The sequence below is a fragment of the Phocoena phocoena genome, chromosome X (genome assembly GCF_963924675.1).
Source record: "Phocoena phocoena chromosome X, mPhoPho1.1, whole genome shotgun sequence".
NCBI lineage: Eukaryota > Metazoa > Chordata > Mammalia > Artiodactyla > Phocoenidae > Phocoena > Phocoena phocoena.
The window spans coordinates 57,801,593-57,823,560 of NC_089240.1; the positions used below are offsets into that span (position 1 = coordinate 57,801,593).

Below are 21,968 nucleotides of genomic sequence, written 5' to 3' on the forward strand. Positions count from 1 at the left end.
AGTGTCATGCAGGTTAGATTGAAAAAAAAAAATAGGAGACTTAATTAAAGCTCTGGGGTCCAAATGTTATATTTTCCCTAACTAGTTTCTAGTGCTCCCAAACGACAGACATTAATGATGAAAAACATCCCCAAGGCAACAATCTAATTCCATTCTTTCTCTAGTTCTTACCTATCTTGGCTGGTTTAGATGGCTGGAAAACAAAGCAGTTGACTCCATGAACTCCCAGACCCCCTCTAACACTATAGTTCTTATTCTCTTTGCCCTACTTATATAGGAGAACCTTTATAGTTTTTAAAACTATAAAACTAGGTTTTAGATGCCAAGTTAATCCATTTTAGTAAAAGTACCACCAATAACATGAAATTGCATCTAACAACTGCCACATTTTAAAAATTCCTTTTAAATCATACCAAAATAATCATAGTAAAATACCAGAATCATACCAGTCAATCACAAGGAATAAATAAGAACCAGGAAAGCTGAGAGGTACTCCTGTTCATAACATTTCATTTCTTTAGACCTCAGTGAAATATCTGACCAGTTGGAGAAAGTCTGACTGGACAACATGGCCTGTTCTGACTTTTGTGGTTCCTGTCCTATGGCCTTCACCACTTGGTATATTACGTCATTATTAACTATAAAGGGAAATGCTGGTCTGGCCCCTTTAATGAACCAGAAGTTCCCAAATCTGGCAGAGAGAAAGAGATTCCTGTTACCTAATTTATCTCTTATGATAAATAATACGTCAAAAACCATGGGTTTCCCTTCCAGCAGAGCCATACATTACTTATGTATTACTTAGTTGTACCATATACCTTAGGGCTTAATATACTAATTCAAAATCAACAAATGCTTATAAACTATTCAGGGGCTTTGTAAAAAATCCCAATGACTGTCTATAATGGGAAAGAAACAGGGGTTCATGACCAAATATCAAAAGACAATCAAAAAGGGCAAACTGTTTCTGTACTGGAAAAGCAGTGTGTTTCTGACTGGCCACTGGGGAAAGCACAACCCCTGGATGATAACTTCTCGATATGAGAGCTGAGATTGTGTCAGGCCCTGGGGTAGGTACTAGGGATGCAACACTGGTAATGGAGACTTTGCCCATTCAAACAGGAAAACACCTAGTAGCACCATATGGATTCTAAAATCTTCATTATGTATGAGGAAGTAGGCTATTTCCAAAACCATTTCCTTGCATACCTCTCTACACACACTCAGCTGAAGCTGGACAACAAGAAGGTCCAAGGAACACTCACGGAACTCAATGCCCTGCTGTACTCAACAACAGCCAATTAATGAACAGCCTAGTTTAGTCTTTAAGGGCTGTACTCGCCCTCAACTCCTCCATTTTAGGGCAAAAGCAGCTGTAGACAGTATATAAACAAGTAGGTGTGGCTAGGTGCCAATAAAATGTTATTTACAAAAACAGACATTACTTACAGAAACAGGTGGTGGGCAGGACTTGGCCCATGAGCCCTAGTATGCTGATCCCTGCTTTAGTTCATATAAAGCAAGGAGACCGCTTTGAGAAATCAAGTTACTATTCCTTTTTCCCTCACCCTTCTTCTCAGGACTCCTGAGAAGGAACAAAGAGCAAAGGTGCAAGGCTAGAAAGTTTCCTTCAATCAGTTATTCTCAAAATTAGAGGCTACAAAACACTTCAAAGTAAACAAGACCTGTGAATATCCATTCTACTTACTTGTACTTGTCACCATTAGAAAATAAAAATCTTCACTCGTCTAGTGGAGAGACCAGAGATACCTTCTCTGGTGTGCCAGGGGGATGACACATGGTTTTTATTAAACATCATGCTATTAAATTCCTGCCTGGTGCAGAAACCCAGACAGCATCCCATAAAAAACATCAAAGCCACAATTGGCCAGCAGCCTTCAGAACACCTAGAAGCTCCTGGAGGGCCAAACTTTGGGAAAGTCAGTCTTGAAAGGGGCTACTAACTCCTTGAGGGTGAGACCACTACAAAAAGAAAAGAATTCTCCCTAGAGAGACTTGCCAAGCAAGTGCCTCCTTACCCAGTGGTTGGTTTAAGGCTTCAATCAGCCAGATCCTGCTGGACTAGTTAGACCTGACAAAACAACAGCAATAGCTTTGGTAATAATGCCAGATATGGACTAGGGCAAAACTGCCTGCTGTAAAGGAAATCTATATAATGGGCTCTGCCTAAGAAACATGACATCTCCATACTAGCAGGGGAGCAGAAGCTGATTAAAGGCACAGGGGTAAGAGAAAGGCAAAAGGATTGGTCCTAAATATCGCCATGGCACACCAATATTTATGAGCTCCTTTGAATGGGGGCTGCCTAACACATGGCATGAGGGGGTCCGTAAGAATTTAAATCACAATTTGGAGAATGGCAGGTGAGTCATCAGAGCAAGGACAGGTGACCAGGCAAAAACACAAGGCACATTAAGGCAAAAGGTCTCTTGAGAGGGAGGGAGAAGGAGATGGCAACTGGCAACAGGCAACACTGAGGGTTTTACAGAGAGTGAGCTGCATATGAGATGGTGTTAGGAGGAAAGGCTCAAGGAGCAGAAGAGGGCTGAGTGCAAAGCCAGGTCAGAGCTGAGACAGACATCGGGAAGAATCAGGTAACTACCACAGGAAGGGACCATACAGGAAAGCCCAGAGGCACAGACTTCCCATACGCACCCTGCAAGGCATAAGCACTGACCCCCTTCAACAGAGCATACATCAGAATACAGTAGAAAATTTGCTGCCCTTAGGAGCCAGAAGATCTGGGTTTTGACCCCTATTTGCCACACACTGCTGAGTAACTCTGAGCAACTTCTGATTTTCAATTTCCTCATCTGTAAAACTGTGAAACCATTACTGCCCTTTGTTACTTCACCTACATAAGAGGAACACTAATAGTACCCTGCCTGATTGGCTCATAGGGTTGTTGTTAAAGATCAAATTGAGATCGTAGGTCAAACTGTTTGGTGAACTGAAAAATACTAAGAAAGATGTTATACTTTCATTATTTTTATGAAGCAGTATTATGTATGGCATCAGTTCAAACACATAACTCCATCTAAGAATGAAACTGGTTTTAAACAAGATGTGTATTAGCCCCAAAATTCAACATTCACGGATAACTTGGGCTAAATAATGTCTGTACCACCTATGAAACTTTCAGAATCAAAAACCGAGCAGCCTATTAAAATATGTCCCTATTTTTCTTCCTTGTTAACTAATTTACAATTTTTAGGTTTATTTTCCATCCTAAGGATGTAATTAAAAAGGCCCAGGGTCACACTCTCCCTCATCACAATATGAAGCTTCCCTAATTCCTTTTAACCACCTCCGTTGGCTTCAGAGATTTCTGCTTTTAAGCTTCTACCTTGGTCTAGAGAGTCTTCCCCACAGAAGCTCACAGAATAGCCCAAGATTGATGACGCCAGAAACTCTACCACAAGCTCTGGTGTATCGGTCCTGTTAGCTACCCACTCCTCTACTGCTATTCTCCAGCTTTCACACCTTTCCTAATGGCCACTTCCTGTGGAGATGCGTACTAATGGCTGTTCCCATTTCTCTACAGAAGGCCCCATATCTCTTCTTCATTAACTCTACTTTCTGAACTACCTGTTGCTCTGAACAGCACTTATATTCTCTTTCATCATTAAAGGAAATAAAATCAAAGTGGAACAGTGGAAATATTCAGAAAATCTAAGTCTTAGCTCTACTATTGACTAGTAGCATGAAAGTTCTTAAACTCTGTAAGCCTTAGTTTCCTCATCTATAAAATAGAGATAACACTTTTCTTCCCAGATTAAGTTATATAATGTATGTGAAAGTGCCTTGTATATTATAAAGTGCTCTGTAAATATTAGCTTATGCCCATATCTATGTCTATGCCCACATCCAGGTAATTGGTCAACCTGAGTGAGATCACGTTCACAAATCCCAGCCTTGCTGTTGCCCAGCACAAACATTATCAAACCTAAATCCCAACTCAATTTGTATTAGAGTTGTTTCTTCCTCATTCATAATTTCATTCTCTAAATTCCACATATCTAGGGGTAAGTGTTCTATTATAGAAGGTCTGTCTCTTGATCTTCTATTTCATCAAGTTCCTACTAGGCAAGAGCCAACCAGAAAAAGTACAGCAGTGACTTCAGATTTCCTGACCTTCCCCTACTCCATTCCTGCAGGTCTGTGAAATGCTTGGCTGCCTTCAGACCAACACTGGAGGTGCATTCTTGGCCAGAGGCAGTGAAGAGAAAACAATTCTTTTCTTTCACAAGCTGAAAGTGATTCTGAAAAAAATCACTGGCTCAGCAAAAAGAGATTGGTGAAGGGTAGAGACTGTTTTCGTAAGGCACAGTGACATTGCACAGAGCCCAAGAGTGGGATTGATTACTGGGTTCCCGTACTGACTCTGTGATTAACTGTCTCAGTGACCTTGGACAAGGAACACCCCCTCTTAGGTTTGTTTCCTCATCTGAAATATGGAAGAGTTAAACAAAATGTTCTCTTAAGTCCCTTAGAACTCTATGAGTCCATTCCCAGCAAGATACTGCCCATTAATCAAAAAGAAAAGGGAACAGTTAAACAGCATCTGCTTTTCACAAAGGAAACGCAAACAAAATGCCAAGAAACCCCAGCTTTCCCTCCCCTTTAATTCTGCTGGTGCAGCTATACACTCCCTGGCTGAGATGTTACCCAGTTAGCACACTGGTACCCCTTCCAAAAACCCTGAAACACTGGGCTTGGATTCTAGAAGACAAATCACTCCAGATAAACCAAATATGGAAAGATATCAATATTTCCCATGTTAAGAAAAAGAGAAATTCAGCATGGTGATAATGGTGACAGAGACATTCTCTTCAGAACTCTGTTTCCAGGTTTTTTTTTTTCCTGCTTTAAGCAAAAGTTGTAAGGGGCAGCTATAAAACACCTCGCTGGCTTGTTACCCACCCTCCGCCCCCCACCTAATGAATTCAGGATGGATGAATTCAGGATTAGTCTCCATCTGTCAACTGCCACATGCATAATACATACTTTTCCAATCACAGGGAAAGGCTTTTCCACGAGAGCCTGGCGCTGGAGAATTGGAAGCTGAAATGTGGCCCTCCTGCTTCTGGGGAAGTCCTTAATGAAAACCTCTTGCAAATAACTGCCTTGAAGTTCCTAATATGGTACTATAGTGCTGGGCCTACTGCTTGCCACTAGTGAGAAATTCCATGGTGCCTAGGGATAAAAATAATATGGAGGGAGGACTCTGTCACCCTTTAGTGACGCCACCTATTTCCCAATATACACTATCCGCTACATGAAAAGCAGCTGCATCTGCCGTAAGAAGTCAACAGGTGAGCAGAGAAGAGCGTAGGCCTCTGGAACTGCCCAACCAGCTGGTGTAGGTTCTTGGAGCAGGAAACAAAGAGGACAGGTGGCACACCACCAAGATGTAATATACTGTCATTCTTCTGTGACAAAAATAAAACATAACCAGGCCCTAATTAAAATGGGGCTAGATTGCTCAACACGGAAACCACCTGATCCCAGCCATGATAATGGAGGAAAGAGAATGAAAGGAAACTTTCCACTAGCACAGTTCTTCACTGCCAACTGGGTCACTTCAAACAAAAGAACCCCCAGCCCCAATAAAGAACATCCACACGGTTTTAATGCAAGGTACCTGCTTCAGAGTACAGTGCAGAAAGAGCCTTGGAATGGGAAACCAGAAAATCTGATTCTGGTCCCAATTCAGGCTCCGGCTCTAGATCTCTGGAAGAGTCAGTTCTCTCTCTTGGCTTCCTTTCCCTGGATAAAAACTCAACAGAGTGGATGTGAAGCTTTCTAAACAAATTCCCAGTTCTGTTGTTCTATAAGGAAGAGCCAAAGGAAGGTATCAGTACATAAACCAAGCACCTCTGTTTCTCCAAGCACAATCATACCATAAAATTCACTTATTAAAGTGTACAATTAAGTGGTTTTTAGTATACTCACAGAGTTGTGCAACTAACATCACAATCTAATGTTAGAAAAATTTTACAACCCCAAAAAGAAATCCTTTGCCCATTAGTAGTCACAACATGCCCTGATCCTCTCCCCCCGCCTTAGACAATCACTAACCTGACATACCTAGTTTGTTTAGTGTTTTTAGCATAATAAAGTAGTGGACTTTTTAAAATATCTGCATCTATTGATATAATAATGCTTTTTCCCTTATTCTAGTTATTTGGTGTATTATACTATTACACTGACAGATTTTTAGATGTTAAACTAACTTTGCATTCCTGGAATAAATTCCACTTGGTTATGGTGTATAACTCTTTTTATATGTTGCTGGATTTGGTTTTGCTAGTATTTTGTTGAGGATTTTTGCATCTACATTCTTAAGGGAATTTGGTCAAGAGTTTACTTGTGATATCTTTGATTTTAGTATCAGGATACTACTGGCCTCAGAAAATGTGTTAAGAAGTGTCCTCTTCTAACTTTTGGAAGTTTGAGAAGGACGAGTATTACTTTTTCTTTAAAGGTTGGAAGAATTCACCAGTGAAGCCATCTAGGCCTGGGCTTTTCTTTGTGGGTAGTATTTTGATTACTAATTCAATGCCTTTATTTGTTATAGGTCTACACAGACTTTCCATTTATTGTGGAGTCAATTTTGGTAGTTTGTGTCTTCCTAGATATTTGTCCATTCCATCTAAATTATATAATTTATCAGCATACAGTTTTCATAGCATTCCCATTTATTCATTTTTTATTTTTGTAAGTTTGGTAGTAGTGTCTCCTCCTTCATTCATACTTTTAATATTTTGAGTCTTTTCTCTCTTGTCTTTGTCAGTCTAGCTAATGGTTTCTCAATGTTATTTTTAAAAACCAAATCTTGATTTTTTTTTTAATTTTCTCTATTTTAAATAGAGAAAATAGATGTTCCTATTCTTTATTTCATTTAGTTCTACTCTAACTTTATCATTTTTTTCCTTCTATTTGCTTTGGGATTCATTTGTTCTTTTTCTAGTTTCTTAATGTGGATGGTCAGTTTATTGAATTATGATCTTCCTTTTCTAATGTAGGTGTTTAAAGCTATAAATTTTCCCCTAAGCACTGCTTTTGCTGCATCCCATCAGTTTTGGCATGTTGTGTGTTCATTTTTATTCATTCCAAAGTATTTTCTAATTTTCCTTGTGATTTCTTCTTTGACCCACTGGTTACTTAGGAGTGTGATATTTAATTTCCACATATTTATGAACTGCCTAAATATCCTTCTGCTATTGATTTGTAATTTCATCCCACTGTGGCTACAGAACATAATTTGTATAAATAAATATATTCAGGCAAGTTTTGTGGCCTATCAGAGGGTCTGTCTTGGAAAATGTTCCATGTGCACTTAAGAATTGTATTCTGCTGTTGTGTGGAGTGTTCCACAGATGTCTGTAGAAGATCTACTTGGTTTACAGTGTTGCTCAACTCCTCTATTTACTCACTGAGCTCTGTCTAGTAGTTCTACCCATTATTGAAAGCACAGTATTGAAGTCTCCAACTAATACTGTTACATTACCTATTTCTCCCTTCAATTCTGTCCACTTTTGCTTCATGTATTTTGGGGCACTGTTGTTAGGTGCATATGTTTATAACTTGATATCTTGCTGATATATTGACAGTTTTACCATTATACAATGTTTTTGTTTGAATGTCATAAAAATTTTGTCTTAAAATATATTCTGATGTTTATATAGCCATCCTAAGTCTCTTTGGTTACTATTTGCCTGGTATATTTTTCTATCCTTTTACTTTCAACCTATTTGTGTCTCTGAACACAAAATGTGGCTCTTAAAAGACAGCATACATTTCAATCAATTAATCCATTTTTGATCAATTTATCCACTTTGCCAATCTCTGCCTTTCTACTGAAGTGTGTATTCCATTTACATTTACTATTACTGATAAGATAGGATTTATGTCTGCCATTTACTTTGTTTTCTAGCTGTCATCTTTTCCCTCTATTTTTCCATTACTACCTTTTGTGTTAAATAGATATTGTCTAATGTACTATTTTGATTCTTGTGTTATTTCTTTCACTATATATTTTTTAGTTATTTTCTTAGTGGCTGACCTCAAGATTAAAATTACAATATGGCTCAGATTAATTTTAACTTAACTTAGAAAGCATACAGAAACATTGTTACCATATAATTGCTTCCTCCACATCCTTTGTACAGTATTGCATGCATATTTCATTTTTATATATCATAAGATCAACAGTTTTATAACTATTATACAACACAGCTGTCATTTAAACCAAATAGAGAAGAAATGAGTTACTGAAAAACAGACAGTTACAGTGCCTTTCATATATACCTATGTAGTTACATTTACTGGTGCAGATTTAAATTACCATACATCATTCTTTCATTTCATCCTGAAGGACTCTCATTAGTATTTCCTGTAAGGCAGTTCTGCTAGTGACCAATTCTCAGTGGTTTTTTGTTTTTGTTTTTTGTTTGTTTATTAATTAATTTATTTATTTGTGCTGTGTTGGGTTTTCATTTCTGTGCGAGGGCTTTCTCTATTTGTGGCAAACGGGGGCCACTCTTCATCGCGGTGCGCGGGCCTCTCACTATAGCGGCCTCTCTTGTTGCAGAGCACAGGCTCCAGACGCGCAGGCTCAGTAGTTGTGGCTCACAGGCCTGGTTGCTTCGCGGCCTGTGGGATCCTCCCAGACCAGGGCTCGAACCCGTGTCCCCTGCATTAGCAGGCAGATTCTCAACCACTGCGCCACCAGGGAAGCCCCAATTCTCAGTTTTGTTTTGTTTTGTTTTAATTCTGAGAATGTCTTAATTCTCCCTTTTTTAAAAAATATTTATTTATTTACTTATTTGGCTGTGCCAGGTCTTAGTTGCAGCATGCGGGATCTTTTGTAGTTGTGACATGTGGGATCTCTAGTTGCAGCATGTGGGATCTTTTCCGTTGTGGTATGCAGGAACTTTTAGTTGCCGCATGCGGGATCTTCAGTTGCAGCGTGCGGAATCTTTAGTTGCAGCATGCAGGCTCTTAGCTGTGGGCATGCGGGATCTAGTTCCCTGACCAGGGATCGAACCCAGGCCCCCTGCATTGGGAGCATGGAGTCTTAACCGCTGAACCACCAGGGAAGCCCCTCCCTTGTTTTAAAAGAATGGTTTTGATGAATAAAGAATTCTTGATTGACATTATTTTTCTTTCAGCACTTTGAATATGTCAGTCCACTGCCTTCCAGTCTCCATGGTTTCTGATGGGAAATCAGCTCTTAATCCTATTGAGGGTTCTGTTCACCTGATGAGTTGTTTTTCTCTTCCTTCTTTCAAGATTCTCTCTTTGTCTTTGGTTTTCATCAGTTTGACTATAATGTATCTACGTATGGATCTTCTTCAGTTTATCCTACTTGGAGTTTTTTGAGCTTCTTGGATCTGGAGATTAGTGTTGCACATCAAATTGGGGGAGTTTTGACCATTATTTCTTCAAATACTCTAACTGCTTTTTTCTATCTTTCTTCTCCTTCTGGGACTCTCATTATGCATATGTTGATACACTTGATGGTGTCACACAATTTCTGGGATTCTGTTCATTTTTTTCTTTCTTTTGCTTAGATTGGATAATCCCAGACTGGATTATCTTCAAGTTCTATGACTCTTCTGCTAGCTCAAAACTGCTGTTGAACCTCTCTAATGGATTTTTCATTTTAGTTATTTTACTTTTCAACTCTAGAATTTCTATCTGGCTCTTCTTTATAATTTTTATCTCTTTATATGGTCTCTTTGGTGAAGCACTGTTCTCAGGCTTTCCTTGTCTCTTTGGTGAAATATTGTTCTCAGGCTTTCCTTTAAATCTTTAGACATGGTTTCCTTTAGTTCTTTGAATATATTTATATTAGCTGATTTAATTTTTTGTCTAAATTCCAACATTTCGGCTCCATCAGGGACAGTTTCTACTGACAGCTTTTTTCTTGTGTATGAACCATACTTTTCTGTTTCTTGGCATATCTAATCATTTTTTGTAGAAAATGGGACATTTTAGACAATGAAATGTGGTACTTCTGGAAATCAGATTCCCCCGGGTTCTGTTGTTATTGTTGTTTTTGTCATTGTTTTAGTTGCTGTTTGTTTGTTTATCATATTTCTTGGACAAATTCTGTAATGTCTGTATTCCTTGTAGTGTGTGGCCCCTAAAGTCTCTGCTTGGTTAGTTTAGTAGCCAGCTGGTAACTGTTCAGAGATCTCCTTAAATGTCTTGAACCATTAAGTCTTCCACTTTTTTCTGAGGGGTTCTGTGTGCATGTTGGGTCATTTCTTCAACACTCAGCCAAGCAGTTTATAACTCTGCCTCAAGTTCAGCCATAGGAGAGAAATTGGGGCCCTCTCAGGTATTTTCTAGGCACATGCACAGCCCTGGGCATGCACATGGCCTTCTAGATCTGCTGGAATATGTCAGAGCTTTTCAAAGCCCCCAGTAGACATCTCATTTTCCTTTTATGTTTTTGGCCAGGATTTTACTTGCCCTGACTGGTGTCAGTTAGTCTAAGTCACCTGTGATGTTAAACACCTCGGGGTTAGAACTTTTCCCACTGAGCTAACTCTAAATCAGATGAAGTAATGAGAAGCTGTGTGAATAGGACTTTTCTAGGTAGCTTTGAGACAGGTTAGATAGTGACAAGACTATAGGTCTGTGAGTCTTTGAGGAACTACAAACCCATTCTTCTCCCTCAGATGCTAAAGGCTACTGGTTTCCACAGCTACTATGGTTATGGGGCTGTAGGTTTTCAAGGCTACCACAAAGCTCTGGAGAAGGGAATGGGAGGCAGGGTAAGTTAAAATGCCACAAAACCTGCTGTTACAAAGGTTCAACATGTTTCCATCAATAAACATTCTTCAGATTGTTGCAAGCCTTTTGGTTAATTTACAGAGTTCTGAGAAAGTTGATTTTGACAATTTTTGCCAGTTTCCTTTTTGCTTTTATGGAGGAGCTGATTTTATGAGGTCTTTAATTTACCATTCGCTCCAAGTACTATCCTAAAGAACTCTTGCCCCAGTGTGGCTGAGAATTTGCCCACAATGAACACATTCCTGTGGAAGCAGAAGTTGAAAAAAGCACCAGGAAAATTCTTTTTAAAAGGTAAGCAAAAAGTTGCCAGTTGTTGCCTCTAGTGTGAAGAACTGGGGAACTGGGACACAGGAGGAGGACCTTTTGAATTTTGTACCATGTTCATGCATTACTTACTCAAAAAACATTTTTAATATACTTATAAAAGAAGAAGGAGGGGAGTTCCCTGGTGGCCTAGTGGTTAGATTCTGGGCTTTCACTGCTGTGGCCTGGGTTCAGTCCCTGGTTGGGGAACTGAGATCCCACAAGCCGCACAGCACAGCCAAAGACCCCAGGAGATATACTACACCCTATTTCTGACAAACTCTCCATTCACTTAAAGAATCTTGCTCATTATCAGGGCCATTAACTACCACAGTAGTAAAACAGATAGCTTTGACTTAGGAACTCTTCCTTCTCAGTTTTTTTTTTTCTCCTATGGACAGTTGCATCTCCACAGTCTAGCTCATTTTTCCCCCCACAAAGACCCACTTTATAACATGTGATAGAATATATATCATATCCTGAACTTCTTCATAGCTCTTCTCACAACTGTAATTCAATTATTTAAGTGAGTAATCAGATGTTTAAAGTACGCTCCAAGAGGGCAGAGCCCATATAAGCCTTATTCGCCATTATATCTCCAGTTGTCCAGTTGTCTGACACATAGTGGGTGCTTCGTAAATCCTTGTTGAATTAAAATTAATTATTTTTACACCATGTAAGGCTTTAGCACTTGATACAAGCCCAATAATGTATCATGAGGGCCCTCCACCCCACTAGAAAAAGAATCAGCTCAAGATTTCCAGGATACTCTCCTGGAAAAGCATGTATCTTTCCAGATCATCGTGGGTTTTTAGGAAATTTCTATAGTTACTGATTAGAGAAGCAGGTGCCAGATTAAACAGAAGTTTTGGGTTATGCTTTTAAAAACTGACGCTATAAAAATGAAGCTGAAAAGTAATTTTCCTTCATAACTCTTAACTCTGAAAAACTTTTCTTAATAAGAAGATCAAGCCATAATCTTCCCTACCCTACCCCTATACCATTCACCATCCATAAAAAAAAAAAAAGAAAAAACCTACCAGCTTCTTGTAAGTGGTCACACTGAAAGGCTGGCTTGGTTCACTTTTCCACCCTAGTCCCCACAGCACTCCAGTCCATCTACTCTGGAATCTGGTCTTCTGAGGACCTTCTATGAATATGGTAATATTGCCTCCACCAAATTCCATTTGACACTGCTTCATATCTACTAACAGCAGTACCCTACGACATACTCATTACATTGATCTGAGCGACTCTACAGAATATCTAAAATACAGTCTTCCCTCATTATGTGTGGGGAATTGGTTCCAGGACCCCTGTGGATACCAAAATCCACAAATATTCAAGTCCCTTATATAAAATGGTGTAGTATTTGCATATAACCTACCCACATCCTCCTATTACTTATAATACCTAATATAATGTAAATGCTATGTAAACAGTTGCTAGCATGTGGTAAATCAAGTTTTGCTTTGGGAACTTTCTGGAATTTTCGATCCCCCATTGGTTAAATCCAGAGATGCAGAACCTGCAGGTACAGAGAGCCGATTGCAACTCCATGTCCTCCAAGTCACTGATTAACTATCACCAGGATAATGACAGGATATCTGCTGACTGAGAATGTATATTACATCACCAACTCCTCCCTGCACACCATAGCACTACACTCAGTCCAAAGGGATTAAAAGCTTTGGTCTCCCTCACTATAGAGCTATTCAGGACAGAACTGAAGGGCACCAGGTTGGCACCTCTCAAGAAGCATTCACCAAGCAGATAATAAAATAGGCTAGCATGATTCAAGTCATCTACTCACACTGGACATATCAGTTGGATTTCCCCTTTGCCCACTCTCCCAGAGTAAAGATGAACTGGCTCCAAAGTTTACGATGGAATCAATTTAGGTTGCTTGACTATTTGTGCAAGACAGTGGCAGCCCAGAAAACAGAATGAGAAAGCCAGGAGGAACCCTAAAGCTCACTGACCAAAATTCTAATTTTAGAAATGGGAAAACTTAGGTTTGCAAAACTAAAGACTTACTCAGAGTCATACAGCTAGGAAGTGGCACAGTTGCAACTAGTACCCAGGTTCCCTGTGTGCAAAGCTAGAGATGGCTCCACTAAGTATATTCAATATCAAATTTGCCTCAAAGATGGAATTGACCCATCCTTTCAGAAAAGCAATTACTTACCAAATAGATTCCCCAGTTGCCAAAGCAAGAGCTGAAAAGGTACCCTAAAAAGTAACCTTAACATAAACATCTAAAACTCTTGTCTTTAAAAGTATAGAATGTAAGAAAGTGACATTTTTGCATTCTTTTAAGATATAAGTTTTCATTAGTCCAAGACAGCTTGTGTATTTGTGGTTGTGCATGTGTATGTGTGGGCTTAATGATAAAATTCCTTTTTTCTGACATCTGTTTTATACACATAAACATACATACATATAAAGCATGTTATCCTTGGTTTTTGAAAGGCTATTTTAAAATTTTGTTTAAATTTTTATATTTAATTAATACTGTCAACATACTAATATAATGTAAAAATTTATGTAGGTATAAATTAAGATCCTATAATGAGGTTACTCATTCCTTTCCCAAATGGTTAAACTACAATATGCAGAAAAAAATCATGGAGTGTTAGATCTGAAAGTGGGCTTATAGATCCCCTACCCACCCTCACCTTTGGGCCCCTCACCAAGGGCCCCAGCAAATGACTTACCAAGGTCACAGACCCCATTAGTAGCAGAACCATCACCATACCCATCATGTCTAGGTTTTTTTTCCCACTACACCATCATTCTGCCTCTGTTCATTTGCAGCATCTAGTGTGCTTCCCCAGAGAAATCTCTGTCTGGAGACTATCACCTTCCATTTTCCTAGCCCATTAGAATCCAAGACTCCTAGACTGTTAGAAGTAGATCATCTAGCTCAGGAGTTGCAACCTGATTGAATCCAGGCTGTAAACATATTTCACTTAGCTATCACATTTTTAAAGAAAGCGAAGGCTTTTTTACATGGGATGAGGCTGCTATATTTTACCCCAATCACTCCAGCCCTATTAACCCACTTCCAATAGCTTCATGCTTTTCTGTTTTCTCCTTGGCCACTGACAGCATTTGGGCCTGCAAACCCTGAATGCAGAACAGGTATAAGTAGCAGCACACCAAAGTAAAATTAGTTGATGGAAAATGTGAAATATGGCATTATGTTTTAGCAATAACTATATTCACTGCCTTACCAATAAAAAAATCCATTTAGGTTAACTACTCATATCAGAGGTCTGCAAACTACAACCAATGAATCAAACCCAGCCCACGGCCATTTCTGTATGCCACCGCCCCAGGTGAGCTGAGAATGGTTTTTATATTTATAAACAGTTGAAAAATTCAAAGGAAGAACAATATTTTTGTGACGTGAAAACTATGTGAAATTCACTTTTCAATGTCAATAAATAAAGTTTTATTAGAACACAGCCACTCTTATTTCATGTACATATTACCTATGGCTGCTTTCTCACAACAATGGCAGTTAAATAATTGCCACAGAGACTGAATGGCCCTCAAAGTCTAAAATATTGCCCTTTACAGAAGACGTCTGCTGACCCCTGAGCTATATCAAAGAAAATTTAAAGGTCGTAATAAACTGCGAAAAAGTCACAAATATTTGTTTAGAATTGGAACATCTTACACATCACTCTCAGATGAATCTTCCTAAAACACAGCTCAGACCATGTCTCTCTCCTACCAAAAATGTTTTGAATACTCCCTGCCTATAAAGAAAAGTCTGAAGTACTTAACAGGTCCTGCACAGTCAAGACCTCAACCTTCCATTCCAACCTTATCTCCCAAACTTCTCTTCCTGCACCATATATTCCAGATGACTTGAATTATTTGCTATCCTTTTACATTCTCTATGTCATTCCTACTACATGAAATGCACTGTCCTGAATACAGTGCAATGCAGTAAAATAAGCAGGGCTTTTAGAGTCAGGTCTGAGCTCTAATTCACTCTTGCCCTTATCAGTTGAGAAAGTTACTTAACGCCTCTGAACTTCAGTTTTTTCATATATAAAGTGGGAATAATAATCCTTGCCTCTTACAAGATTTTAATTCCTGGCATATAGGAACAACTAAACAAGTGATAAGTGTTATTAGTTCCGTCCAATTACAATGCTACTTCCTCCTTTGCTTTTCCTTGTCCTTCCACAGGTAAATGACCTCTCCCTCTAATGTTGCATACCATGGTGTCCACCTGTCTCACTCTATGGCTCTGATCCATATCTACTCCCTTATATGAAGATGATCTCTACATATATCTTACCTCCCCTACTAGTCTGGGACCTCCTTGAGGGGAGGATCCCATCTGTGACTTACTCTGTCACATCTGTGACAGCCCTGAGAACAACGGCTTGAATTTAGTATGTGCACGAGTATTTATGGAATGAATGATATGTGTTCACTGAACTATATAACATTTATTAGGTGTATCATGTTGTCTTGGGATATAAGCAGAGGCTATATCACTTGTTCTAAATAATACCTAGCCTAAGTGCGTAGAAAATATTCAAACAACACTAGGGACCAAAGCTGCCTATATAAAAACAAAGAACAAACAGAAAAGTGTGCAGTATATTCACCTTTAAGAGTGCCAGTGTTTTTATTTTTCACTGGCTTAAGTTATAATCACCATTTTGTACTCCAACAATTATGAATAGATCACATTTAAGGGGGGGAGGGAATGAATCACTTTCCCAAGGAAGACATATTGAACATTCATAACATCAATTACCTCTGAGCACAAATCTATCTAAGAAAATGTGAATATCCAAACAGGACCTATATTTATAAATTAATCATCATACACAGTCGTGACTAAAACCTTATCTAGAGCTCTGTACAAAATCAGACACAAGCACGAAATCAAGTTCCAACTAGCTTAACAACTTTAACAAAAACTGCAGCTGGTTTTTGTGGCATGATGCACTAGGTTTCACTGGTTCCTAGAAACACTAGCCAGTTGATTTGATGGTCAATTTAATAAGTTAAATAAAAAGGTGCCAATAATTCTTCTTTACTTTTAATGCCAGATTCCAAATGACAAAATGAATCCACACACATGTATACAAAATTAATTGCTGAGACACACCAATGTAGGGAATGACATTTTCCGACAAGATGACAGCAAAAAATATGTTTCCAATTACTTCTGCTTATGTATTTTCCTTTAGAAATCTACCGAAAAGTACACATTCACCAGCAGATATATTATTAACCTGAAGATGTATTATCAACAACTTACAATATTTAGCCGTTTCCATTTACAAAATACTTTCATAATCCATTAACTCCTTTGAGCCTCAAAGCAACTCTGTGAGGTGCGTATAATTACCCCCATTTTATATATGAAGTAAATGATTTGTGCCTTCTTATCCCAAAATGGTGAAGCCAAGATTGTAGCCCAGGTCTTCTAAATCCACTTCCAGTGTTCTCTCTTCCTTTTTCCTCCACACAAAGCAAGAGTATACCTTTGTTTTGCGTCTACCTCACTCTCAAAAAGTCACCCAGCTAGCCCAGTGTGAGGAAACAGAGTGGGAGTATAAACATTACTGTGGTCAAGACAGTGGGAAACATCCCACCTTTGCCTCTAGCTAATCACATTTTTAGAATCATGCAACTTAAAGGAAAGAAATGGAGTGTGGGTTAGCTGCTGGGTTTTATTTCCTAACTGTCCTATTTTTGGCTTTCTATGTATACTCAGAAAGGGAAAACCACCATAAATATCAAGAAGCCCCCTGAACCAAAATAACTCTTGGATCTTTTGCCCATATGCAAAGGTTTAAGCCTGCATAACTGTTGACTCTTACCACATTTAATCTCAGAAAAGGAAAGAATAAAAACCGCAACTTGCCCCTCACTTAGAAAACTTTTGCCCTTCCTCAAACATTTTACTGAACTGTTTATTTTCTCTTAAGAATCTTAATCTCTCTGATACCCCTCAGCTGATCATTTTTTAGCACAAACACTTTCAGCTTACCCTAAACTTCACAAAGCCAGTCCCTTCCAGGGGCTTAGATGAGCTTCATTTGACTATGAATACTGCACCAAGCAGTTTACTGAAACAAGTAAATAAAAAGAAAATCCAAACATTCCCCCTTTTCCTTTCAGGAACCCCTACCTTTCTAAGTACTTTTGTGGCACAACCTGCATATCTTTAACCTCTCAATGAACTCTATTAAGTGGCAACACACCCTAAAGCCTGGCCTAAAGTTTCTAAGGATCAGCATTTCAAATACCCCATCTTTAAGGTGCTGCCAAGAGTTAACTCTTTTTCAGACTGCAATAGGACAAACCATTATATGATCGAATTCAGTCAAACAACCAGCAGGAACTTGGAAAACTTCTATTCTGACCAAAGTGGGCAGACAACATATGCAGGGAAAGCACAGACTCCAAGGGGCAAATCAGGAGAGCTGCACAACAAATACCCCTGCGCTGCGGCTCCCAAGCCTTTCTCCCTGCTCTTGGTTGGCTGCATTTGCCTTAAGGTCCCCACGCTGGACCAGACACAGTATTTGTGGGATAAATCCACTCAGAAAAAAGTTATAGGCATACAGAATATATTTGCCAGTGACTTTGACTTTATTTTTCATAATCATCTTTCAACCAAGAAGAGAAAAACTGAATTATATAAACCCATTCACTAACCTCCATTCTTCTGGGTATATTCTTTGGCACAATGGATTGGTTTGCCTGCACTCTTGTTGGGGATGTTTATTATTCTTTCTCCTACTCCAAGCCTTCTGCCAACTAGCAGAAATAAAAACTCCATACACAGTGGGGAAGCAGGGGAGGGTCCCACAGCTGTTAACCGTGACCACTGGGAAAGCCAAGCTAGGTGAGGTTCCTTCAGCCAGATAACTCCCAACCTGAGCTCTCTACTATGCTCCCAGGGGGCCGGGTTCCTCCTGCCAGGGACTAGGCAGGTCTTTGTTCCACCCTCGAGGAGAATTCAGTGGCATGTGAGGTCATTTAATAATTCTGAACTTACACGGACCTTGACCAAAACCATAACTCAGTAACTTAAAGAAAAAAATCACTGGGGCAAAGGTGCTCTCCTTAGAAAATAACTTGCCATCTGAAATTTTTTTATTACTGCCCCCATACTTACCTATAGCAACCAGAGGCCAGGCAGGAACAAAACCCTGACTCAAGCTGCTGGCCTGAATTCCCAATTCTTTAGGAGGTCCTAGGGCAGTTCCTCAGTCAGCTTGGATGTCCCTTTGCCTCATACATGGGTAGAAACATGTCCGACAGAACAAGCAGACTGTCCCTTCAGAACAACAGTCTGACAAGAAAGGATAGTTGCAGAACAAGACGGTCCCTGGGACAGCTACAGATCCTGTCTTATAAAGCCAAGGACACTAAAGGGAAAAGCCCCAATTCTAGTTGCAGCCACCACCTTCCACTTCTACTGACCCCACTCCAAAGTGTCCGGAAACCCATTCGCCTCAGACACCTGGGCTGAGAATCACCCTAAATCCCCACTTTCCCCGTGGTGTGGAAGAGCTCAAAGGCCAGAGCCACTGGCTCGAGGAAACTGCTCATCGAAGCCTTCCACTTACTTCTCATTGCGCTGATAAGCGCGTTGCCGTCTTTGATCACGTCTTTGATGAATTTATTGGTCCTCTCCAGTTCCTGCTCATAACACTTGAGCCTCTCGCGGAAATCAGGGCTGTCCAGGTAGCAGTCGCTGAACTCCAGCGGGGGGTGCCCCATGGTTCTGATGGCGGGGATTGGAAGGAGAGAGGAAAGACACAAAGACCAAGAGCATCAGTGGCACAGTACAGGGAGAAGATGAGGTGCGCAGAGTGCAGGACCCGCTCAGGAAGCTGTAGCCTCCCTCCCTTTGGAGGACAGGTACCTGTTCAGATGAGATTCCTGGGGACAGCTGGCTTCTCTGTACCGGAAACGGGCGGCCTGGCGATTGCTTCAGGTGACTGGGAGAGCTAACTAACGCAGTCGGATCCCGGCGGGGTGCTGCCTAGCAAGCAGCTGGCCCCCTAGTCATCGCCCCCCTGACAGGCGACAGAAACTGTAGCTCAGTTCTCCTCCGGAGACCGGCCGGATCCTTCCTGAGCAATTGTAAACGTGACACTTCAGCCCGCCCAGGGTGTGGGCGGGGGTGAGCGCCGGGGGTGGGAGGTGCCTCTCCTTGCTCCCAGCTGCGGAGCCAGCTGAAGATTTCCTTTGCCGAACTCCGCGGGCAACCCTAATTGCACTGTCCCCTCCCCCTTCTTAAAGCCAGCGCCTCCGCCCTGCCCCGGTGAAGCCCTCGTACCGAGCCTGGGGACTTGGGTTCCTTCAGCTGTATCTTACTTTCACCCTAGGGTCTCGTTACCAGAGTCCTCCGTCTCCCAAAATTCTTCCTGGTCCAAGGGAGCCGGCCTGCTGTCCTGTTAAGCTCCGGAAGGGTTAAGACGGGGCGGCAATGAAACGTAGCCTTCCTCCAAAGACGCCCAAGCGGGAAGAGGAGGGCAACAGCGCGACGCACAATAGCTGCAGTAGCCCGACGCTTCCCTACGGAAACTGGGGAGCAGTCAGCGCCCTAGACTCCAGCTGGAAAGCGTGGCGGCCTGGGAGATGTAGTCTTTCCGTTTCACGCCCGGTGACTCCTCCCTGCGATCTCCCCACCACCCCGCCAGGGCGGTGGCTCTCGCCGAAAGGCATTCCCAGCCCTCCCCAGCTAATAGCTGTCCCGGCCCAGCCTCAAGGGGCAGGTGCACCGCACTAGAGTCTACCTGGAAAGCTTCCAAAACTGCAGCGAGCAAGAACCCGGGAGGGATCAATTGTGGGAGGCTCTCTCTCACTTCTCATTGTTTGGCTGGATTGTTTGTGGGTTTTCCTTCCTCTCTTTCCAGACTCCCTCTGACCAACCCACTTCTTTTCCTCTTCCCTTTCCCATTTCTACGGGTCCTAGAGCTCTAATTCCCATGGGCCTTCTACCTGAAAGATTGATTCCTGCCCTTGGATCTCCATGTTAAGCTCAGAACCTCCTGCCAGAGAAAGGGAGGCAATAACTAGGAGTTCATTTTTCCCTGAATAGGACCTCAATGCGTGGTTTTTGTGATCCAACTCATTGCATCGGCTGTTGATTAAAGCACATGATTTTCCATGCGTAAGTGAAAAAGCTATGAAGAGGATGTTATAAATTGTCTTGCAGCTTCCCTGAGAGACTTCTTGTCCATTGTCTATTGTAGAACTGGGGCTACTTTTACAGGTGGCTGCCTTGAGACTAAGAGTAGCTAGGGGCTGAAAAATAGTGTGTACACGGGCAAAAAGATTCATTTTAATTTTGGAGAAGTGTTTAGATTACATTGCCCTGTGAAGAAAGCCAAGAAAAGCCAGAACTGAAGAGGATTGTAAACAGAGTAATAATGGCTACCCCACCTGTGTTAGTATCCTACTGCTGCTGTAACAAATTACCACAACCTTGATGACTTGAAATAGCACAAATGTATTATCTTACAGTGCTGGAAGTCAGAAATTAAAAATAGACCTCTGTAGGCCAAAATCAAGATGTCAGAAGGACTGTGTTTCTTTCTGGAAGCTCTAAGGGAAAACCGATTTCCCTGCCTTTTCCAGCTTCAGGAAGTTGTCCACATCCCCTGGCTCATAGCCCCCTTCCTCCATCTTCAAAGCCAGCAATGGCCTATCAAGTCTCTCTCCCACTGCATCACTTTGACATTGACTCTCCTGCCTCCCTCTTTCTCTTATAAGGACCCACCGAATAACCCAGGATAATCTTCCCCATCTCAAGATCCTTAACTTATATCTTCAAAGTCCTTCTGTCATGTAAGATAACAGAGTCACAGGTTCTAGGGATTAGGACATGGAAAACTATGGGGGTAACATTCTTTACCTTCCACACAATGTATAATCCCATAACCCACCTCACTATTCCTCAAAACAATCTTATCAGGTCAGTATTGTTATTATTATACCCATTTAAAGATGAGATAGCTGAGTTGAAGAGAGGTTAAGTGACTTGCCCGAGGCTACACAGCTAGTTTGAACTTGAGCCAACCCTGTTCTTAACCACTACACTATATCGCAGTAATGGTCAAGAGTCCAAGGAGGAAAACACTCTCTGAGCATTAATAGGCAGCCACATGCCAGGAAAGGATTTTACTTCCTACTCTTTTATCTTTAAGAGAAAATGCCCATTTTCTTTATAAACACCAATGCAGGTACTAAGGGAAGATGCCCAATGAATGGGTACATGGTCTTTCATTCTAGGAAAGTTCCCTATAGCATTCATTAACTAATTCAACAAACATTTATTGAACACCAGCTATATGCCTTGACTTATACAGCCTATGCCTATATTTTCATCATCATGAACATTATCATTGACATTATCGATGTTAGGTATCATCTACCTCCCTATACTCAAAGTGTTTTACAGTCATCCATGTTATCCTTTATCTAGACAATGAAACTAAACAAGTGCCCTGGACCAAATACCAAGGAAGAAAGAGGGTTAAAATTAGAACTCAGTCCTTCAGATAATAGCAGCATTAATTGAGTGTTATTCTAGATGCTTTGCACACGTTATACCCAACACCTGACAACATGATAGGACTGGGGTCTTCAAATTTTTATTCACATAACTCCTAAAAGTTTTTTGAGAAGCTATGTACTCCCTCACATGTTAAGTTGACATCTAGATTTTTTTCATCTTGTTTAAACAGTTGCAAGAGGTATAATTTCTAGCATACTATACATATTGACAATTTAAAATAAAACTGTTATATTACATGTTTAAAGATATTCATTGG

General features: G+C 40.6%; 1 protein-coding gene across 1 annotated transcript in view; it reads right to left on the bottom strand.

Moving 5' to 3' along the window:
• The window catches only part of OPHN1 (oligophrenin 1), a 606,563-nt gene extending 587,657 nt beyond the window's left edge, over positions 1-18,906 (bottom strand). Inside the window, exon 1 of the mRNA XM_065900746.1 lies at positions 18,753-18,906. Within this exon, the coding sequence (XP_065756818.1) occupies positions 18,753-18,906 (154 nt within the window). The remainder of the gene's footprint in view (positions 1-18,752) is intronic.
• Between the last annotated feature and the right edge of the window lie 3,062 nt (positions 18,907-21,968).